The sequence below is a fragment of the Siphateles boraxobius genome, unplaced genomic scaffold (genome assembly GCF_051911475.1).
Source record: "Siphateles boraxobius isolate OS27281-9 unplaced genomic scaffold, OSU_SipBor_1 13, whole genome shotgun sequence".
Classification (NCBI taxonomy): domain Eukaryota; kingdom Metazoa; phylum Chordata; class Actinopteri; order Cypriniformes; family Leuciscidae; genus Siphateles; species Siphateles boraxobius.
Window position 1 is genome coordinate 4,460,001 of NW_027508733.1, and position 17,817 is coordinate 4,477,817.

The following is a 17,817-nucleotide window of genomic DNA, read 5'->3' on the forward strand; positions in this document are numbered from 1 at the left end:
CAACTCTCATTGAAATGCTAAATTCTAATTCAAAAATAATAATATAGTTAATTATACACAGACACATGGAAGTAAAATGCATTATCCCCCTAATATACACATATATAATTATACACTTTAATAAAGCTGCTCACAAAGCAGCACTAGTAATTTTAGGTGCAATTTTACATTACAATGTAGTTAAAAGTTAATTATTTATGTAGCACTGAAAAAAAAAAGGTATTGCAGGTCATTTTGCATTAAGTCCCTCAGTTAAATGCTGGTTTATGAATATAATAAAGAATATTTGTAGCATGTAATGTGGTGAAGCAGAAATGCAGGTGCTCTTACCTCCAACAGGAAGTCAGAGGAGTCGTGAACACACATGACCAGACTCCCCACGCGCAACATGTTATTTACATACGAGAAACTGATCAGGCTTATGGTAGCCAGATGATGAACGAACATAATGAGGAAATCCTGCAAGTACACAAGAAATATGTTAAACACGGCCACTGCCAGCACAATACCAAAATATTATGCAAATTAAATACAAAAGTAAAACTTTTTTTTTAATATATATATATATATATATATAATATTATCCTTTTTCTTTCAGCTTAACAGGTCCCCTGTGTAAACAAACAAGACCTGCATTCTCCAGATTTATTAAATAAAGAGGAACACTATGTCTGTTATGATTGCTCTCTGTATCTTGCCATACAAATCTCTCGCCACATTATGGATATTGCTGCGGGCTTTATCTTAAACAAATAGACGAGCCGCACCCTGAAGACGGCCAGAGCCGTGAAACAGGATTATTTGTCTTTCCGGGTCGCTGGGTTGAAAAGAGCTGATGGTGAGACTGACAGATCAACCACAGACAAACAAAAGCCATGTGCGTCTGACAGCTGTCGAGTTTCCTCTAAACTAGTTCAAATCTAGACCACGTGACAAAACCGCTGAGGTGAGAATGTTGCGCTGCGCATGCATGCTGACCTTATCAAGCAACATCATATTTCAGATGTTGTAGGAAGTTGAAGGCAGAGAAGTAAATGAAATAATAGGATTAAAACACAATAGTTTAAATCGCAAACACTGACCTTTCTTTTGATGTCTGTGAACTGTGAGAACATGAGCGACCAGTAGAAGGACAGTTCTGTTACATAATAATGATACAGGCCTGAGGTCAGCACCTATACACACACACACACACACACACACACACACACACACACACACACACACACACACACACACACACACACACACACACACACACACACACACACACACACACACACACACACACACACACACACACACACACACACACACACACACACACACACACACACACACATTATAGAGCAGAAACTTCATCCGAAGACAATGTTAATATGTCCGATTTTTTTTTAGTGAATATAATAATAATATTATATAATATATTATATAATATAATATAATATAATATAATATTTAATAAATTAATATAAAGTACATTTATTTCACAAATCATCATTAGAACAAAAGCAAAATGAAATAAAAGGCATTTTATGATCTTTAGGATTTTTTTTATTTTGCCGTGTGAAATGTCTTTCATGACTCACAAGACCATTTACTCCCTAAATCCTCATTATAAAATAAAATAAAAATAAAAATAAACAAATTCATTTTTTTTTGCCAATGTGAAATTTCTTTCATGACTACCAAACACATTTACTACCTAAATCCTCAAAATAATAAATGCAATTTTTGTTTTAAAAAAATAAGGTCATTTTAGGGTATTAAAGATTTTGTTTTTCTTTCATGACTACCGAGCACATTTATTCCCTAAATCCCTAAAAAGTTATTTTAGGATCTGTAAGATTTTCTTTTTTGGCAATATGATTTTTTTTTCATGACTACCATTTCCTCATTATTACACAAATACTTTTTTTGCATTCTCCATTGTGATTCTACTTAATGTTATGAAGGCATTTATTTAATAATTATTATACAGTAATGCAATAATTTATATACTTAATTATGATTAAATTTTGAGATGACTTTAAATTTTCATGACACCAATCATTTTAAATATATTAATATAATAAACAATTTAAATAATATATTATTCCATTGGAGTGAACGTGTAGTTACTTGTCATGAAAATAATGTCATAATGCATACAACCGTAAAAGTACACTTAATTTTTTTTTATGTAAAACATAATAAATTTGTTGCGTTTGTTGTTGAACATCAAATCTTCATAGGTTTCGTGAGGTTTCTTTTATATGCTCTAATATTGTGGACGTTTCACACAATTTAAACATTTCTGGCAAAAGATTCATCGTCAAAATTCATTTGAAGCCAATCTGGCATCATCTTCAGCATTACCTGATAGGGGTAGTTGTACCAGCATTGTCTCGTATCCCACATCCAGGGAGACTATGAAACACACACGCACAGTTAATAATAATAATAATAATAATAATAATAATAATAATAGAAACAACCATAAGCACTCTCAGAGCTGTACAGATGTAACTCACCTGCCACAGGAAATTGATCCCGTAAGTAAATATATAAAGATAGAAAGTAAACCTCCACCTGCAGAGAAATCACAGCGGCCGTCAGATGAAGCGGGTACAGAAAACAAATTATACTCATACTCAAATACATCCACGCATGTAGAAGGACAGAGGTTTGCACTCAAAGGAAACATTAAAGGATAGTTCACCCAAAGCCATCCTAGGTGTATATGACATTCTTCTTTCAGACGAATACAATCAGAGTTATATTAAAAAATGTCCAAGCTTTATAATGGGAGTGAATGGGCACCATGTTTTTGAGATCCATCCACATCCATAAATGCACTTTTATGATGGATAGATGCACTTTTATCATGGATAGATGCACTTTTATCATGGATAGATGCACTTTTATCATGGATAGAAGCACTTTTATCATGGATAGATGCATTTTTATCATGGATAGATGCACTTTTATGATGATAGATGCACTTTTATGATGGATAGATGCACTTTTATCATGGATAGATGCACTTTTATGATGGATAGATGCACTTTTATCATGGATAGATGCACTTTTATGATGGATAGATGCACTTTTATCATGGATAGATGCACTTTTATGATGGATAGATGCACTTTTATGATGGATAGATGCACTTTTATCATGGATAGATTTTATGGACTTAAAAAAATGGTGCCCATTCACTGCCATTATAAAGCTTAGAAGAGCAAGGATTTTTTAAATAAAACTTTGATTGTATTCGTCTGAAAGAAGATGTCATATACACTTAGGATGACTTCGGGATGAGTAAATCATGGGCTATTTTTTTTTTTTGGGTGAACTATCCCTTTAAAGGCATTTTTAAAAAATCCAATCAATCGGATGGAGTATGACGGAGAAACATGGTGATTTTACTTCTGAATCACAGAGGATGTGGGTGGATCTTTTGTTTGCCAACAAATGCATTTGATATTGCTAATTCAGAAAATACATCATACGACTCTGTTTACAAAATATGCATGTGTGCACACCAGTGGTGGAGGAAGTACCAGATATCAGTACTTAAGTAAAAGTACAAATAACAAGTGACAAATTTACTTCAGTAAAAGTACCACAATGACAACCCTACTTAAGTAAAAAGTACCTGATTTTAAATTTACTTTAAGTATTAAAAGTAAAATTACTTGCATAACATGCTCAGCTCATCTGGTTCTATGTCGAACACGTCCGAAATGAACAGTTCTCGGTTCTGTGCTGGTGATCCGAGAACCGCCGTACCTGTGCACGCATGCTCAGTATCAGCTGCTCATGCTCATCACTTCTCTCAGCACATGTCTCAGTTCAGTGAACTGTTGGAGTTACTGGGGTAAAATATACTCCGGGATATTGGTTTATTTCGAGTCAGAGGGACTGTCAGGCATGTCTGAAAGTGAGTAACTTTAGTAACTTGTGGATCAGCACTGACGCAAAACGCGAACTGTTTCGAACGATTCAGTCCGATTTAGTGTACTGGGTCAACCAGTTCACTTAAAAGAACCGGTTCAAAAGAACGATTCGTTCATGAACCGGACATCACTAATATCTATAACAACCAAACTTGGTGAGACAAACGTGCAACGGACAGACGGTCAGAAAGACACTTTTGCAGGGGGAAAACTGATCAGAAAATGTAATGGAACATTGTAGAAATGTAGCGGAGTAGAAAGTATAATAATTGATGTAAAATGTAACGAAGTAAAAGTCAAAAGTATGCACTATTAATTCTACTTAAGTAAAGTACAGATACGTCGAAAAAGTACTTAAGTAACAAAGTATTTGTACTTCGTTACATTCCACCACTGGTGTGCACAATGGTGACAAACGTGTAAAAATACGTAAAAAAACAACAAATATCAACATAATTCACACATAATTATGCCCAATCTAGAGCACTTCCACTGTGGTCTGGAGAAACTGATGAGACTAGTTCAAGAAGTATTTTCCATTGAAATGTCAAAACATTCCTCACTAATGAACCAAACCAACCAGCTCCGAGATGAATTATTAGCTTGTTTACGAATCTATTCTTAACTTAAAGTGCAAATACTGTTGGTAAATTCCTCATCGCTTTCGGTTCGGAGGTTTTGAATGGCATATTTTCTTTCATTATATTCATATATGTATGTGCTTATGAACTAGCATGCATGTGCACTAGCAGAACTTGAAAACCTACATGCTCTCGCAAAACTTGGTTCTTGTACTGGGTTTGTCCTGGTTCCGGCGCTGCCGAAACCATCGCTGGACCTTCCGCACGTCCCAGTCCAGCTGTTTAGACAGACCCTCTAAATGCCGCGAGTCCGGCGACTACAAGAAACAAAGAAAAAAGGGTGTAAATGTCATTTACATCATTCGGTTGTGGAAGATATGCTGGCGGTAATGATGTTGAAAAAAAAAATGGAACAAAATGCCTGCTTTTGTTTAATTTCATTGATAGAATTGTATTTATTTATCATAAAATCCATGCAATTGAATAATATTCTTACACTTTTTGCATTAACTGCCAAAATTGCAACTTGACTGGAAATTACTTGCAGTAAAACTTTTGTTTTCAATAGATATTTACCTTAATTTATATTTTTTTTACACATTTAATCTCAATGCACTATATTATTATATTATAATTACATTATAAGTTCATGCATTATATGCCTTGGTAAACAAGTATACTAACTTTTAATAAAACTTTTTTTAAAAAAAGGTCAAAAAAAACTTTGTTGTAGAAATTACGTTACAGACGTAATTTGTGTAAATGTTAATGTAAAAACAAATTGCAAATGCAAAAAAGAGTTTGCTTAGAATTTTTTTGTCCGGTTTCCTGTCCAAATATCTAAAAATTCTTAAATCAAGATGCATTAACTAAACTAGTCAAATGACATAAGATGTTCTGTTTTATTTTCTTGGGGAAAAATCTAGATTAAGAGACGAGTAAAACGATCTGCCAACTGGGCAGGTAAAATAATCTAGTTTCTGTTTGAATTAAGATTATTTTTTCTTACCCCATTGGCAGATAATTTAGCTTTTTTAAAGCAATAACTCGCTTAATTTTGATTTATCAACTCAGAAAACAAGACATAATATCTTATGTCATTTTATTCATCTAGTAAATGCATCAAAGTAAAGAAAGCTTTTTTTGCAGCAAAACATACATTCTTCAATTTCTTAGTTTTAAATTGAAATAAACTATATATTTACTATGGATTTTTACATTGTACACTTTAAAGTCTGGGACAAAAGTAAATAAATACATTTTAGTTTTAATAAAAATCAAACCATGTGACAAATTGCCTTGATTTAATTCATACAAATTTTCTAAATTTAAAGACCTACAGAATAACCAGCAAAATGACAAATGCAAAATGAGGCCAGAGTCTTTATCTAAACTAAAATCATCAGATAAGATGTAAACCCATAACATACCGCCTCAGCTTCAGTGCTGATAAAGATGATTTACAGCAGTTCAACAAAACGGGTCACTGAAGTCATTGGTTATTGTAAAGATAAAAGTTACAACTTTACGCCCAATAGAGTCTCTACTCTATTCATCTATCAGGTAATGCTAAACCCGTTCGAGTTATATCTATACACCGTTTCTCGGCTGAAGTTGAAGCCCTGCGTGATGACATAGCTTTGATTGTCTCATAAAACACAAGCACGGCAGAGGAGCAACGGGTTCATCAAAGAGCAAAACCAGGAATAACACACTCAATAAATATTTATGATTAAAAACATGTTTTATCATATTGCTATTGTCTTTTTTGTAAAGTTTTAGGAGTTTGCTTCAGTTTGAGCCGAAACACTTTGGTAAATCACTGTAATGCACCGTCTCTCAAGCCTTATCGCTTTCTTTCCATGACGCTAAAGCATACCTTTGTGATAGATGTAAACACTTTCTCCAGGACGGCGTTGGGCTGAGCTCTCCGACTCGACTCCGTCTGGATCTGGAGGATGGAGGCACACGGACCTGCGATACACCTGCAAGAGGACAAACAGGATCTCATCCATCGGGACAGGATTCATGTGATTTACATGCCGTTGCTACTAATCCAGATTGAGACTCAATTTAGAAGTGTTTTACATTAAACTGATTTGACTACTTTTCTAGTCAAAGCCACATCTAGCTGTAAGCAAATTTGATTTGACCATGTAAATTTCAGAAAACACTTTACTTAAAACCTTTATCTATAACGCATTATAAACGTATTCATAATGTACATCATAATGCATTATATATTTTCATAAATAATTGTAAATAAAGTTAAAAAGCATTATAAATATTATTCACAGATTCCTTGGTTTAATCCATTTAATGTGTATTATAATGTATTATAACTGTGGTTACAATTATTCACGAGACCATGCAATGCATTATAAGATGCATTACAAGGCATAATTAACAAAAATCTCAGCATTAAAAGCCATGTCCCAAACACACAATTATAACATTCTCATTATAATTTTATATAGCCTATGTGACAAACTTGTGCTGTGCATGTTACACTGAATTGTATTTTCCTGATTTCAATCATATTTCAAGCATTTCAAAACCATCATGGCAAACAGTGCACATCAAAGAAAATAATCCATTATTTATCGGCTTTAATATATTTTGGCCCGATAACGTATATATATATATTATATATATATATATATATATCGGCCGATACTGATATTGCGGTTATTATTGCTCAAACCTAGTTTAGTGATTTGATAACCTTCTAACTAGAAGTATTAAGCTTCAGAGTGTAACTCTTCCTATTCTGTTTCTGTTACAAACACAATCATTTATCAAACTGACAATCAAACGGTCAAGTAGAGGTGCTAATAACTGACTTACAACTTTTGCCGGCTTGAAAAACGCACAACAAAATCCTCTAAAAACTCATAGTTAAAAGGGGTCAGGTTCCCCCCTGAATTCTCAGCTGAGATTTGTGATCTAGAACATAAACTTTAGAAATGTGGCTTGTCGGGTCTGAAATACATCAGCAGCATTTCTGAAGCAGTAGAACAAGATGTTCATTTGACTCATGCAAAATCCAGCTATGTTGCTAAAATCCACTGAATGCAAAACAAATCACTTTGACTCGCTGATTAATGAACGCCAGAAGCTTCTGACCAAACTTAAGGATGGGAACATTTATGACTGTGGCTTTTCAGATTCATTTAGATCTAAAAACAAGTAAATAAATGAAAACTGGATGTGGATACTGAAAACACATTTGCATGGCTTGATCTTTATCTCACACTATGAACACATTATTGTCCGTTTAAAGTTTTTTTTATATAAAAACTCAGTAATAACATGATTTTCTAAGAAACCTGGCTAAACAAAAAGACGTTTCGTGTCGGTGATGTAACTAATACCGTGTGTGTTTTAGCCATTTATAGTTTGATTTCTCAGAAAAATGTAAAATTTGTGATTTTGTGGCATTTTCATAACATTGCACTGTTTTAGCATCCCATACAAATGCTATGTAAAAAACTGATTCAACCAATGATGTGAGTTTTAGGCGGGAAGATCTGTTTGTCTGACCAATGGAAGACAGAAGAAGCCTGGAAAGCTGTATGAAAAACACAAAACTTTTTGCAATACTTTTCGGCAAAACTAGTGTGATAGAAATTACACACTTTAACAGCAAAACTGCCATTAGAGTTACTTCAATTCAGTTCTTTAAATCTGTTTTAAACCAAATTAAACATTTAATTATTTAATTGACTGATTTTCTAAACACATAGATAAAGATGTTCACTGAAACGCAAGCTTTAGTAAAATTGTATGTAGGCACATATTGCCGTTTACTACCATTTATTGTAAATTTGGTGAAATTAACAATTAATAATGTGAAATGTTGTAGTTTTACAATGTAGTATTGTACAATAAAAATAATGAAAATGTAGTTAATTTAAAAAAAAACAATGTGAAAAAAACAAATTACATTTTTTATTCGCATATTAACTGTATATTACTTTTTACACTGAAAATTGTGAATCTACTTTGCAACAATGGATGTTCGGGCAAAAAGAGTTTTCCTAAAAATAAATACTGGCAAATTTATTTATTTACGATTTAACGCCGTATTAGCAGCAATGGCTATATTCATGACATCAACAGTATTTCATTTTTAAAACAAATTAGAATTATGATTACAATATCACTTCAATACATTGTTTACAATAATTTTGTCTTAAAAACAATCAATATACAAAAACAGACATATATACCAATAACAGCAACAGTAATGATAAAACTTGCATAGAATCTTTCAATTTAATATATGATAGAAATTCTAAAATTATTCCAGGAGAAACCTTTATAAAAAATATCCATTAATAAAATGTTGTCAAATGTCATTTAAAAATGGACATTCTATTAAAATATGATGTACACAAGAAACTCGTACACATATCAGAAACCGGTTTCTCTTTCCCTTTCAATATGAATGAGTGAGTCTTGAGTGACCAAATCGACATCTCGTTTTAACAACCTGGTCATATCTACTTTCAAATTCATAACAATGATTACTCCTTGATTTAGTACTGGATTCACCTCATAGCCTATGCATTTGTTCCATTCCAATTACCATTTATTGTACATGAAATGTACAGATTCAATGCGGGTTTGAAATACTGGCAAAAAACAAAAACAAAAAAAAACCTTGCTGAAAACAGATCGTCTCTCATACAAAATATTTAAATACAACTGTCCATGACAACAGTTAATGCGGTCAAAGTCCTTAATATAAAACATCTCTTAACCAATATAATCAGCCGCTTGATAAATACACCACACACTCAATGTGTTGACAATGGTTGTTTTGAGCAGTTTATTAACCCAAGATTGGTAAATGCTGATGAACTATGTCTCCAGGCATGTTAAACTGACCCACAAACTACATCCTAAACTGTGGAATCTGACACTCAGCATAAAAAGCTAACTTTACCAATATGTTTTAATTAAAACAGGGAGGAAAGACATTTTAAGTGTCTCGTGGCAGCAGAGCGTCAGAATTGGCATTTCTGGCTTGCACAAGTCCAAGACGCAAACCATGTTGCGTAAAGAATGACATTCCCTGCCTGACACATTCACAATCTTCCCTTTACGACGACAGGGTCAAAGTGACAGATGGGTCTCAACTAAATATTAGCTTGCTAACTGGAGCTTTGCTTAAATCTCGGTTAGTTCAACAGACAAACAGAAGATTTAAACAATACAATCTCAGGTTAATCTCCGACGTCTCAGCAAAAAAAATCTCATTCATTAAAGTTAGTAGCCGGACTTGACCTGTCGAGTCACATGTCCGTCTGTGTTTTGTTTCAGGAAAGTGGGTTGCAACTGGTGGGACGTCTGAAGACACAAACTATCAGATCCAAGTGATCAGACTCCACGTGGGACGAGGGCTTTTCCTAGTTTGAGACAATAGAAAGCCTTGTCACCGCACACACGTGATCTTTTGTTGGGTATATAAAGCTGGATATTTGCACACAACTATCAGTTTAAACTGTAAAAATTAAGTTTCCCTCTGTATTTGTCCTGTTTACCATTACAAATATCAATACAAATTTACTTGATGGAAAATGACTAAAGTCTGGTTTTCTGAGAAATTCATAAAAAATTAAATTATACTTGAATCAAGAAAAAATATCTGCAAGTATGGTCTTAAGTATAATTCTTATGTATATTAAAAAATATCTTGTTTTAAACAATCTCATTTTCAGAAAAGACGTTATTTTACTTCTCGAGTAAATGCATCTCATCTTAAGTATATTTATAGAGATCATCATATTTTGGAAGTGTGTACTTCTTTAAATAGACTGTTTAAGGGCAGTAGAGTTATTCCATTCTGGTTAAGGTTTATTCATATCAGATTTGGTTTAAAGAACAAATAAAGAAAACCCAACATTGACCGTTAACAAACAACAGCATTAAAACAGGATGAAGTGTGAGATCAGCAATAGCTCAACGCCTGATTCGTCAGATTACATCACTGCCGTCACACATCATTTCTGGCACAGATTTCGCTGATGTTGTCATTGTAGGGTTTCTGAATTGTTCAGGTTTTGGCTGTTGTGTTTCAGGCTTCAGCACCGCATGCAAACTCTCCATGCCAGGACAGACAGGCTAACAGCGTTTGACATCTTCTCACTAACTGGATTTGCGTCTCTGATAAATGAAACATGACCTGATTATCTCCTGAGTGGGCGGAGACTTGGTCTGTGTGCCAGACCAACATGACACCACAAAAGGGACTATGGATAACTCAATGGCCAATAAAACTACTCGATAGCTCAAGGTTATACAAAATCCTGATAATCACATTCACTGTTATATAGCCTGTTATATAGCACTGTTATTACGCTAAATTATCTAAAGCTTTGAGTGTAAATATTCACTCACAACCAGTGGATTTAATTACAATTCTTTACAAAATGTGTGAATGCACTGAAATTTGATCACACTGATTTAGTGCAAGTACAATTTTTTAATAAATGATGCGATGCATCATGGAGTCAGACATTTGACTTCGATTCAGTTCAAGAATCGTGAGGTATTTACATGAATCAACTACAATTAATTTATAATTCAATTCTAAATAATGTGATGCATCAGTAAATTTGGCCACAACTCGATTCAAGTACAATTTACTTCATTGGCTGTAAAAAAAAGAATCATGCTTTTTCAATCAGCACAAAATCCTGATAATCACACCAACAAGCATTCACATAAGGGAAATACCTTGGTTTAGATAGATAAAAGAAATGCACGTTGACTCAACTCAGTAAAGTGACAGTAAGAATTGAAAACTGTCAAACATAAAAAAATATTGCAGATGCTCATAGGTACCAAAAATAACTATGTAAACATATTGATTGTTAATTGCATGCAATGATGTAGTCAAACAGCTTAACGCATATGGAGTCATTATTTAACCCAGGAAAAACCCATTGACCCACAGTACAACAGTTGTCTGAAGGAGAACTACAGCATTAACTATTCAGTGACAGACTGAACTCTAGAGGAAAAGATCCTGGAAACGAGTGATGACACATTTCCAGAGCCGTAACCTCTTGAGCAACCGTCTCTGAATGCCAAAGTCACTCCAGAGGAGTCATTATGATCTTATGTTATCGGCACGACAGTTTAACACATTCCTTCGAGAGAATGAGCCCAAACAAGTGCTGTGTGAATAAGACCTTGTGCGAGTATGTGTGTGTGTGAGAAGTTGTTCTAGAGTGAATGAAGGTTGAATGAGTCCTCAGGGACTAAAGAAACACAAAAAGCATGACACATCGTAACACTTATGTATAGCAACAAATAAATCAAAATAAATAATTGCACTATTGAGCCACTCAAAATTACGCAAGGGAAATAAATAAAAATCAACCACTAGGACATGAATTCTCATCGCTGAAAAAAACAGTCATAGGTCTCAGGTTTAGATGTTAAACACCCTCTACAAATTTCCCCTGCAAATGATCCACCATATTTCGCCGAACACCAATGTCCTGTGATAATATTAGTCCCGTGTGAATCTGCATCTCTGTGATTTGGCGGGGTTCTATAAATAATTTTTTTAAGTTTTTTTGTTTCCTGTGCGCCTTTTTATCCATCTTTGGCGAAGAATGTTCGGAGTGTTTTGATAGTATTTTGGGTGCTGGGTCATATCGCTATACATACACCATACAACCATACAATTTGCAGAAAGATAAGGCTTGAAAATCATCAGAAGAGCGAAAACAAAAAGAATTAAAGCTGCAAGCAGCATTTGAGCGGGGTTCAAGCATTTAAGGCCTTTAACCACATAAGCATGCAAGACATTAAGTTTTATTTAGCAAGCATTTAGCTAACCACTGACATTAAAGATGGAAAAGACCATTTACAGCCAATACAGGTGAAATATGTTTATTAAAGGTTTAACAGTTAAAGTGCTACCTATGGTCTGATCTCCATTTTAGATAATTATTTTAAATAAATGATACGAAACAGAATGTTACTTTTTTTGGTTCCGATCGAGTAAAAAACCTTGGACTAGTTCGCAAAAGTAGATTTTGGACAAAATTCAAGATGGCAAAAGATTTCGTCGAAATCGAAATCGGAGATGTAAGTTTTGTTCGTCTTGAGCCAAGGATCACAGTGGTGTAAAACCACTTGAGTCTAGGACAAACAGTCAAAGAGTTATGAGCAATTTTGTACTTTTGGTTGCTGTAGCGCCACCTATGGGCCAATCGGGGTCATACTCCGATAGGTTCTCCCCAAATTGAGGCCTACCATCTGGCCAAGTCTCTAGCACTTACGGTTTGGTCTGCACGATCAGTTTTACAAATCCTTACAATTACAATAGGGTTTTAGCACTTTGTGCTTGAACCCCTAATGATTACATGGAGATGGATGACATACCAGCATGCGGTAAGAAACATTATTCTGTTTATGATATATATTACAGCTAAACCTATGACGACAAGACATTTAGCCTATTGACATCAAATCCGGGAGATAAGTCAGTAAATTTGAGTAAAATCACAGGCTTTGTTTATCCCATGTGAATGCACCACACGAAATTCAGGTGTATGTTTGTGTGTGTGAGAGGGGGGGTAATTTCTAAATCACATGAGATCCCCAGATAATACTAATCCAGTGCGAATAGGGCTTAAGTGTACTGCAACTCCTCAATGTTACAGCACATCAACACTATCTGTGAGCTGCAGTCACCGTTGATGAATAAATGAGGAGAGAGAGAGAGAAAGAGAGAGAGAGAGACTGCTGATGTCATCCTGACCAACTGCATGCAAACATCCTCCTGAAACCAGACCAACCCCCTCTGGACCGACTATGCTAATTGGCCTCCTCTGGGGCTCGGTCGGGCCCGAGACATGAGCACTTCGTGAAACATGACAGGGGTGCGTGCCTGACAACGCTCAAGTTGGCCTGCACAACAAAAGAGGTCCAATTCACTGAGAGCCAATGTAGTATGTTCATGCATGACACTGAATGATTGGTATCTGCTTTAGAAACCATCAATGCATCAACTGAATGTTCCTCAAGGGGACATGCTGAATATTTACAAGCTCTTCTACAAGAATGAGGTCTGTCCGGAGGTCTTAAGGCTTGCTAATCCACAAAACAAAGCTTTAGGTTCCCCTGAAGGTAAATCTAACTACTAAAGGGACAAGGTGGGATGGGTGAAAAAAACACCACGAGCGAAACTTGTCAAACGTACATTTTCAACCGTTTAAATAGAACCGGTGTGACCAGACTTCACCACCGTGAAAAAAAGTGAAGAAAAAAAAAAAAAAAAAAAAAAAAAAAAAAAAACTTTTCAATGCTTTCCATTCTCTCTTAAAAGTTTTGTGTTTGCTTGCGAAACCTTTACGTTCCATCTAAAAATAACATTCGGTTTGTTTCGCAAAACCTTTGCGTTCCAAATGAGTAACTTTGCGTTCGCTTGTAAAACCTTTACGTTTCACCCGAGAAACTTTGCGTTCGTTTGTAAAACGTTTATGTTACACCTGTGAAACTTTGCGTTCGTTTGTAAAACCTTTACGTTTCACCCGAGAAACTTTGCGTTCGTTTGTAAAACCTTTACGTTTCACCCGAGAAACTTTGCGTTCGTTTGTAAAACCTTTACGTTTCACCCAAGAAACTTTGCGTTAGTTTGTAAAACCTTTACGTTTCACCCGAGAAACTTTGCGTTCGTTTGTAAAACCTTTACGTTTCACCCGAGAAACTTTGCGTTCGTTTGTAAAACGTTTATGTTACACCTGTGAAACTTTGCGTTCGTTTGTAAAACCTTTACGTTTCACCCGAGAAACTTTGCGTTAGTTTGTAAAACCTTTACGTTTCACCTGAGAAACTTTGCGTTCGTTTGTAAAACCTTTACGTTTCAACCGAGAAACTTTGCGTTCGTTTGTAAAACGTTTATGTTCCACGTGAAACTTTGCGTTCGCTCACAAAAGCTTTGAGTTACCAGAGAAATTTTGCAGCAATTCGCAAAACTTTTCTTTGCGAGCGAATGCAAAGTTTGTCGGGGAACGCAAAACATTTGCGAGAGAACACAAAAGCATTGATATACAATTTTTCAACCCATTCCATATTTTATTCAATCACCATGTCCCTTTAGGGGCTCCATAGAGATCAATCCGAAGAAACCATAATAAAAACTATTTTCTTCATCTAAATGCCAATGCAACATTTCTCATTTTCCTTTAGTTTAACTTGATGTATTACAATAACTAGGCCTAGATTCAAACTAAATTTCATTCATTAAATAAAATCAATTCAAACTATATTAAAAAAATAATAAAAATGACAAAAATACAATTAAACACTAGCCTAAAACTTTAAAATGAAAATGAAACCAGAAAATCTAAAAGTAAAAATTGATTCAAAATAGTAATAAAACCAATAATAGCGTCAATGATACTAAAATCACAATGTGTCTTGCATGGTAAACATTACAACCATGAAGAGAAAGATATCAAACCGAGGCAAAACTGAACCCAAAACAAATATATCATGGAAATAATTTACTTTATATACTTCAAATCTTATCTTCTGAACTTAAAAAAAATAATAATAATAACCTTAAGCACATAGATATTTCAAAGTATCACAGTTATAAGAAGAAACTAACCACACTTGGGCCGGTGTCTGACGTCTGAGCTAGTTCTGAGGATTAGTTTCTGCTTGCTATTTTTAATGATTCGCCCACAAACCATGAGCGAAACTTGTCAGATGTACATTTTTGACCATTTAAACAAGAACCAGTGTGACCAGACTTCACAGCCACGAAATACTTTCACCTCAACTGGATCGGTAAGAAAGAGAACGTCTAAAGAAGTTTCTCCCAACAGGTTCCTCGAGATCTTCATTCTTATCATACTTCACATCAACGAACCCTTAAACCACACTAACAAATAAGTTGTTTTTAGACATAATACCCTTAAGCACCATTCAAATACCATGAAACATGTATACATATATATTGAGTAATATGCAAAACAGTTCCATCAAATGCCACAGTACTTCTTTGTAAGCATATCGGACCCATGCACTTTTTCTCATGAAAACTGGGTTTTAGACGTCAAACGAGATCCCACCCACCGAACTTCAACTCTGAAATGTTTATGCAGCCTATTCTTAGTTAACCTTTATTTAACCAGGCAAGTCACTTACGAACAAGTTCTTTTTTTTTTTTAACAACGGCCTTAGTCCTATTCTTAGTCCTAAATACAAAAAAAAAAAAAAGTTCAAGACGCTAAATGGGAAACAGCAGCTGAAAGAGCCACGGTGGATAACAGAATCATGTTATAACACATGGGGTTTGGTGCCACTTACATAGTGCATTTTTTAATGGTGAAAATTAGAAATGCATCTATTAAAGGAGTAGTTCACCCAAATATTTGGATTTTGTCATCAATTACTCACACTCAGACTGATAAAGTAGTCCATGTAGTGCGCTCTCTTCTATAAGCCATATGATAGTACAGTTTAACAAGTAAAAAGAGATTAAAGTCATTATTTTATTTTCTCATTTTCAAAGCTTGGCAGCGCCAGCCCCTATTCATTTAGATTGTATGGAAAAGAGCAGCGTGAACATTGTAACAAATCTCTCGTGTCAATTCCACATAAGAACGAGCATCAAAAAGTGTGCAAGAAACATGTGGGTGAGCAGATGATGACACAAATAGTTAATTTTTGAGTGCACTACTCCTTTAAAACCAAGCTTTCCCATAGTGAGACACAAACACATGTCATTACCACTCAAGCACACTTGAATTCAAAGCATACTTAAGACATGAACCTGTACTTATTCATACAGTATGCATGCAGCACAGGCTCATCTAAAGGTGTGTTGGCCATTTATCATTCATTTCGGACACTACTGCCTGATAGTATAGTCACCTAACAAGCATGAGAGAGAATGAGTTTGTTAAGGTAGTGGTGAAATAAGACATAGAAAAGACGTTAAATCAGTGAACAATAAATGCAATCCTCTTTTCTGAGTCTAGGCCTTAAGCTGGTCAGCTGACAGATGCATCTGGCTGGGAGTTCATGACCAGAAGGCTTGAAATGTCTCTCATGCTCAACCAGCCCAAATGGACCTACCAAAACATCTCCATTTAAAAGTTAAGACACGTGCATCCATAACCGTTTACAATTTATGCCAAGGGGGAAGCACGTGATGCGAGTTTACACGATTGAAATTGAATTGTTTAGGCGATTTCTCGGATGGTCAAATGAATGCCAAACACACTTAATAGCTTGCCATCAAACTAAAATCATACCTCTCGAATATGATCCGCAGTGCGAAGATCCCCACGGCCAGCGGCAGCGCGGAGAGCAAGTGGCCGGCTTTCGGGTACTCCACGCCGGGCGCGGGGTCGGCCAGATCCGCCCAAGTGACATTGTGCGGAAGCCAGAAGCGCTCGTTCCAGAACCAGGCTGAGAGCGCAGCCATGTTAGAGGAAAAACTAGAGATTCGGGAGAGAGGAGGACGCTTAGAAAGAAAGTATGTGGGTGGCAAACGATTCACCGCCCCCTTTCTCCCTCTCTATCTCGCTCGCGCGCTCTCTCTCTCTCTCTCTCTCTCTCTCGCTCTTCCTCTACTGTGTGTAGTTTCGCGTGGACGAATTGAAGGTGTTTCCACTCCCGTGATGCGGCTGCACGAGGAAGTGTCCGCGCGGAGAGAGTTCTCGAGCACTATACGTACTACGTAACTATATTACGAGACTAAATGTCTAATGACTAATGATAATAATACATAGTACATGTAGCAAAGATCTTATTTCTCTAGCGTAGAGTTTTTATGATATATTTCCTGGCGGAAACTAGTAACTTAAACGGTCCGAAATACAAATCGATCTTTTGAATTGATTCAATTCATGATTTGAATCATCATGAAACGGTAAGGTTTCACAAATAATCAACGCACCATTTTTTTTAATCGAAAACGTATAGATAAACGGCAGTATTTGACGGAACACTTCACTTAAATAAATCAGTCTTTTTATCAATTCGTATAGAGCCGCGCGAACGAAGCGATTCGCTAAAATGAATCATTCTTGTCCGCGTCGTCATGACAACTTCGCCGCTTGTTATTTGGCGCCCCATCGTGGACAAAGTCCCATTAAGAATAGTGGTTTTATGGATAAACAACGAACAGTAAATACATGTCTGACGTCAGTCAGGCGCTTAAATATATCGTTATTTATCACATTTAAATTATTACTTAAATTATTAATTAAATTATCTTCTGGTTTTTACAAACTGTCCGGTCACAAAATCAG

The 17,817-nt window shown here is 35.4% G+C and overlaps 1 protein-coding gene across 2 annotated transcripts in view; it reads right to left on the bottom strand.

Annotated features, from left to right (window-relative positions):
• The window catches only part of cers5 (ceramide synthase 5), a 25,421-nt gene extending 7,821 nt beyond the window's left edge, over nt 1–17,600 (bottom strand). Inside the window, exons 1-8 of one of the 2 annotated variants that reach the window (XM_077225301.1) lie at nt 17,138–17,336; nt 16,816–17,099; nt 6,402–6,507; nt 4,709–4,839; nt 2,514–2,571; nt 2,359–2,409; nt 1,083–1,175; nt 331–459 (exon numbers count right to left, since the gene is read on the bottom strand). In XM_077225301.1, the coding sequence (XP_077081416.1) occupies nt 331–459; nt 1,083–1,175; nt 2,359–2,409; nt 2,514–2,571; nt 4,709–4,839; nt 6,402–6,507; nt 16,816–16,988 (741 nt within the window). In that variant the 5' untranslated portion in view covers nt 16,989–17,099; nt 17,138–17,336. Of the gene's footprint in view, nt 1–330; nt 460–1,082; nt 1,176–2,358; nt 2,410–2,513; nt 2,572–4,708; nt 4,840–6,401; nt 6,508–16,815 lie in introns of both variants that reach the window. The other variant, XM_077225300.1, reaches the window with a different exon arrangement.
• Nucleotides 17,601–17,817: the final 217 nt, after the last annotated feature.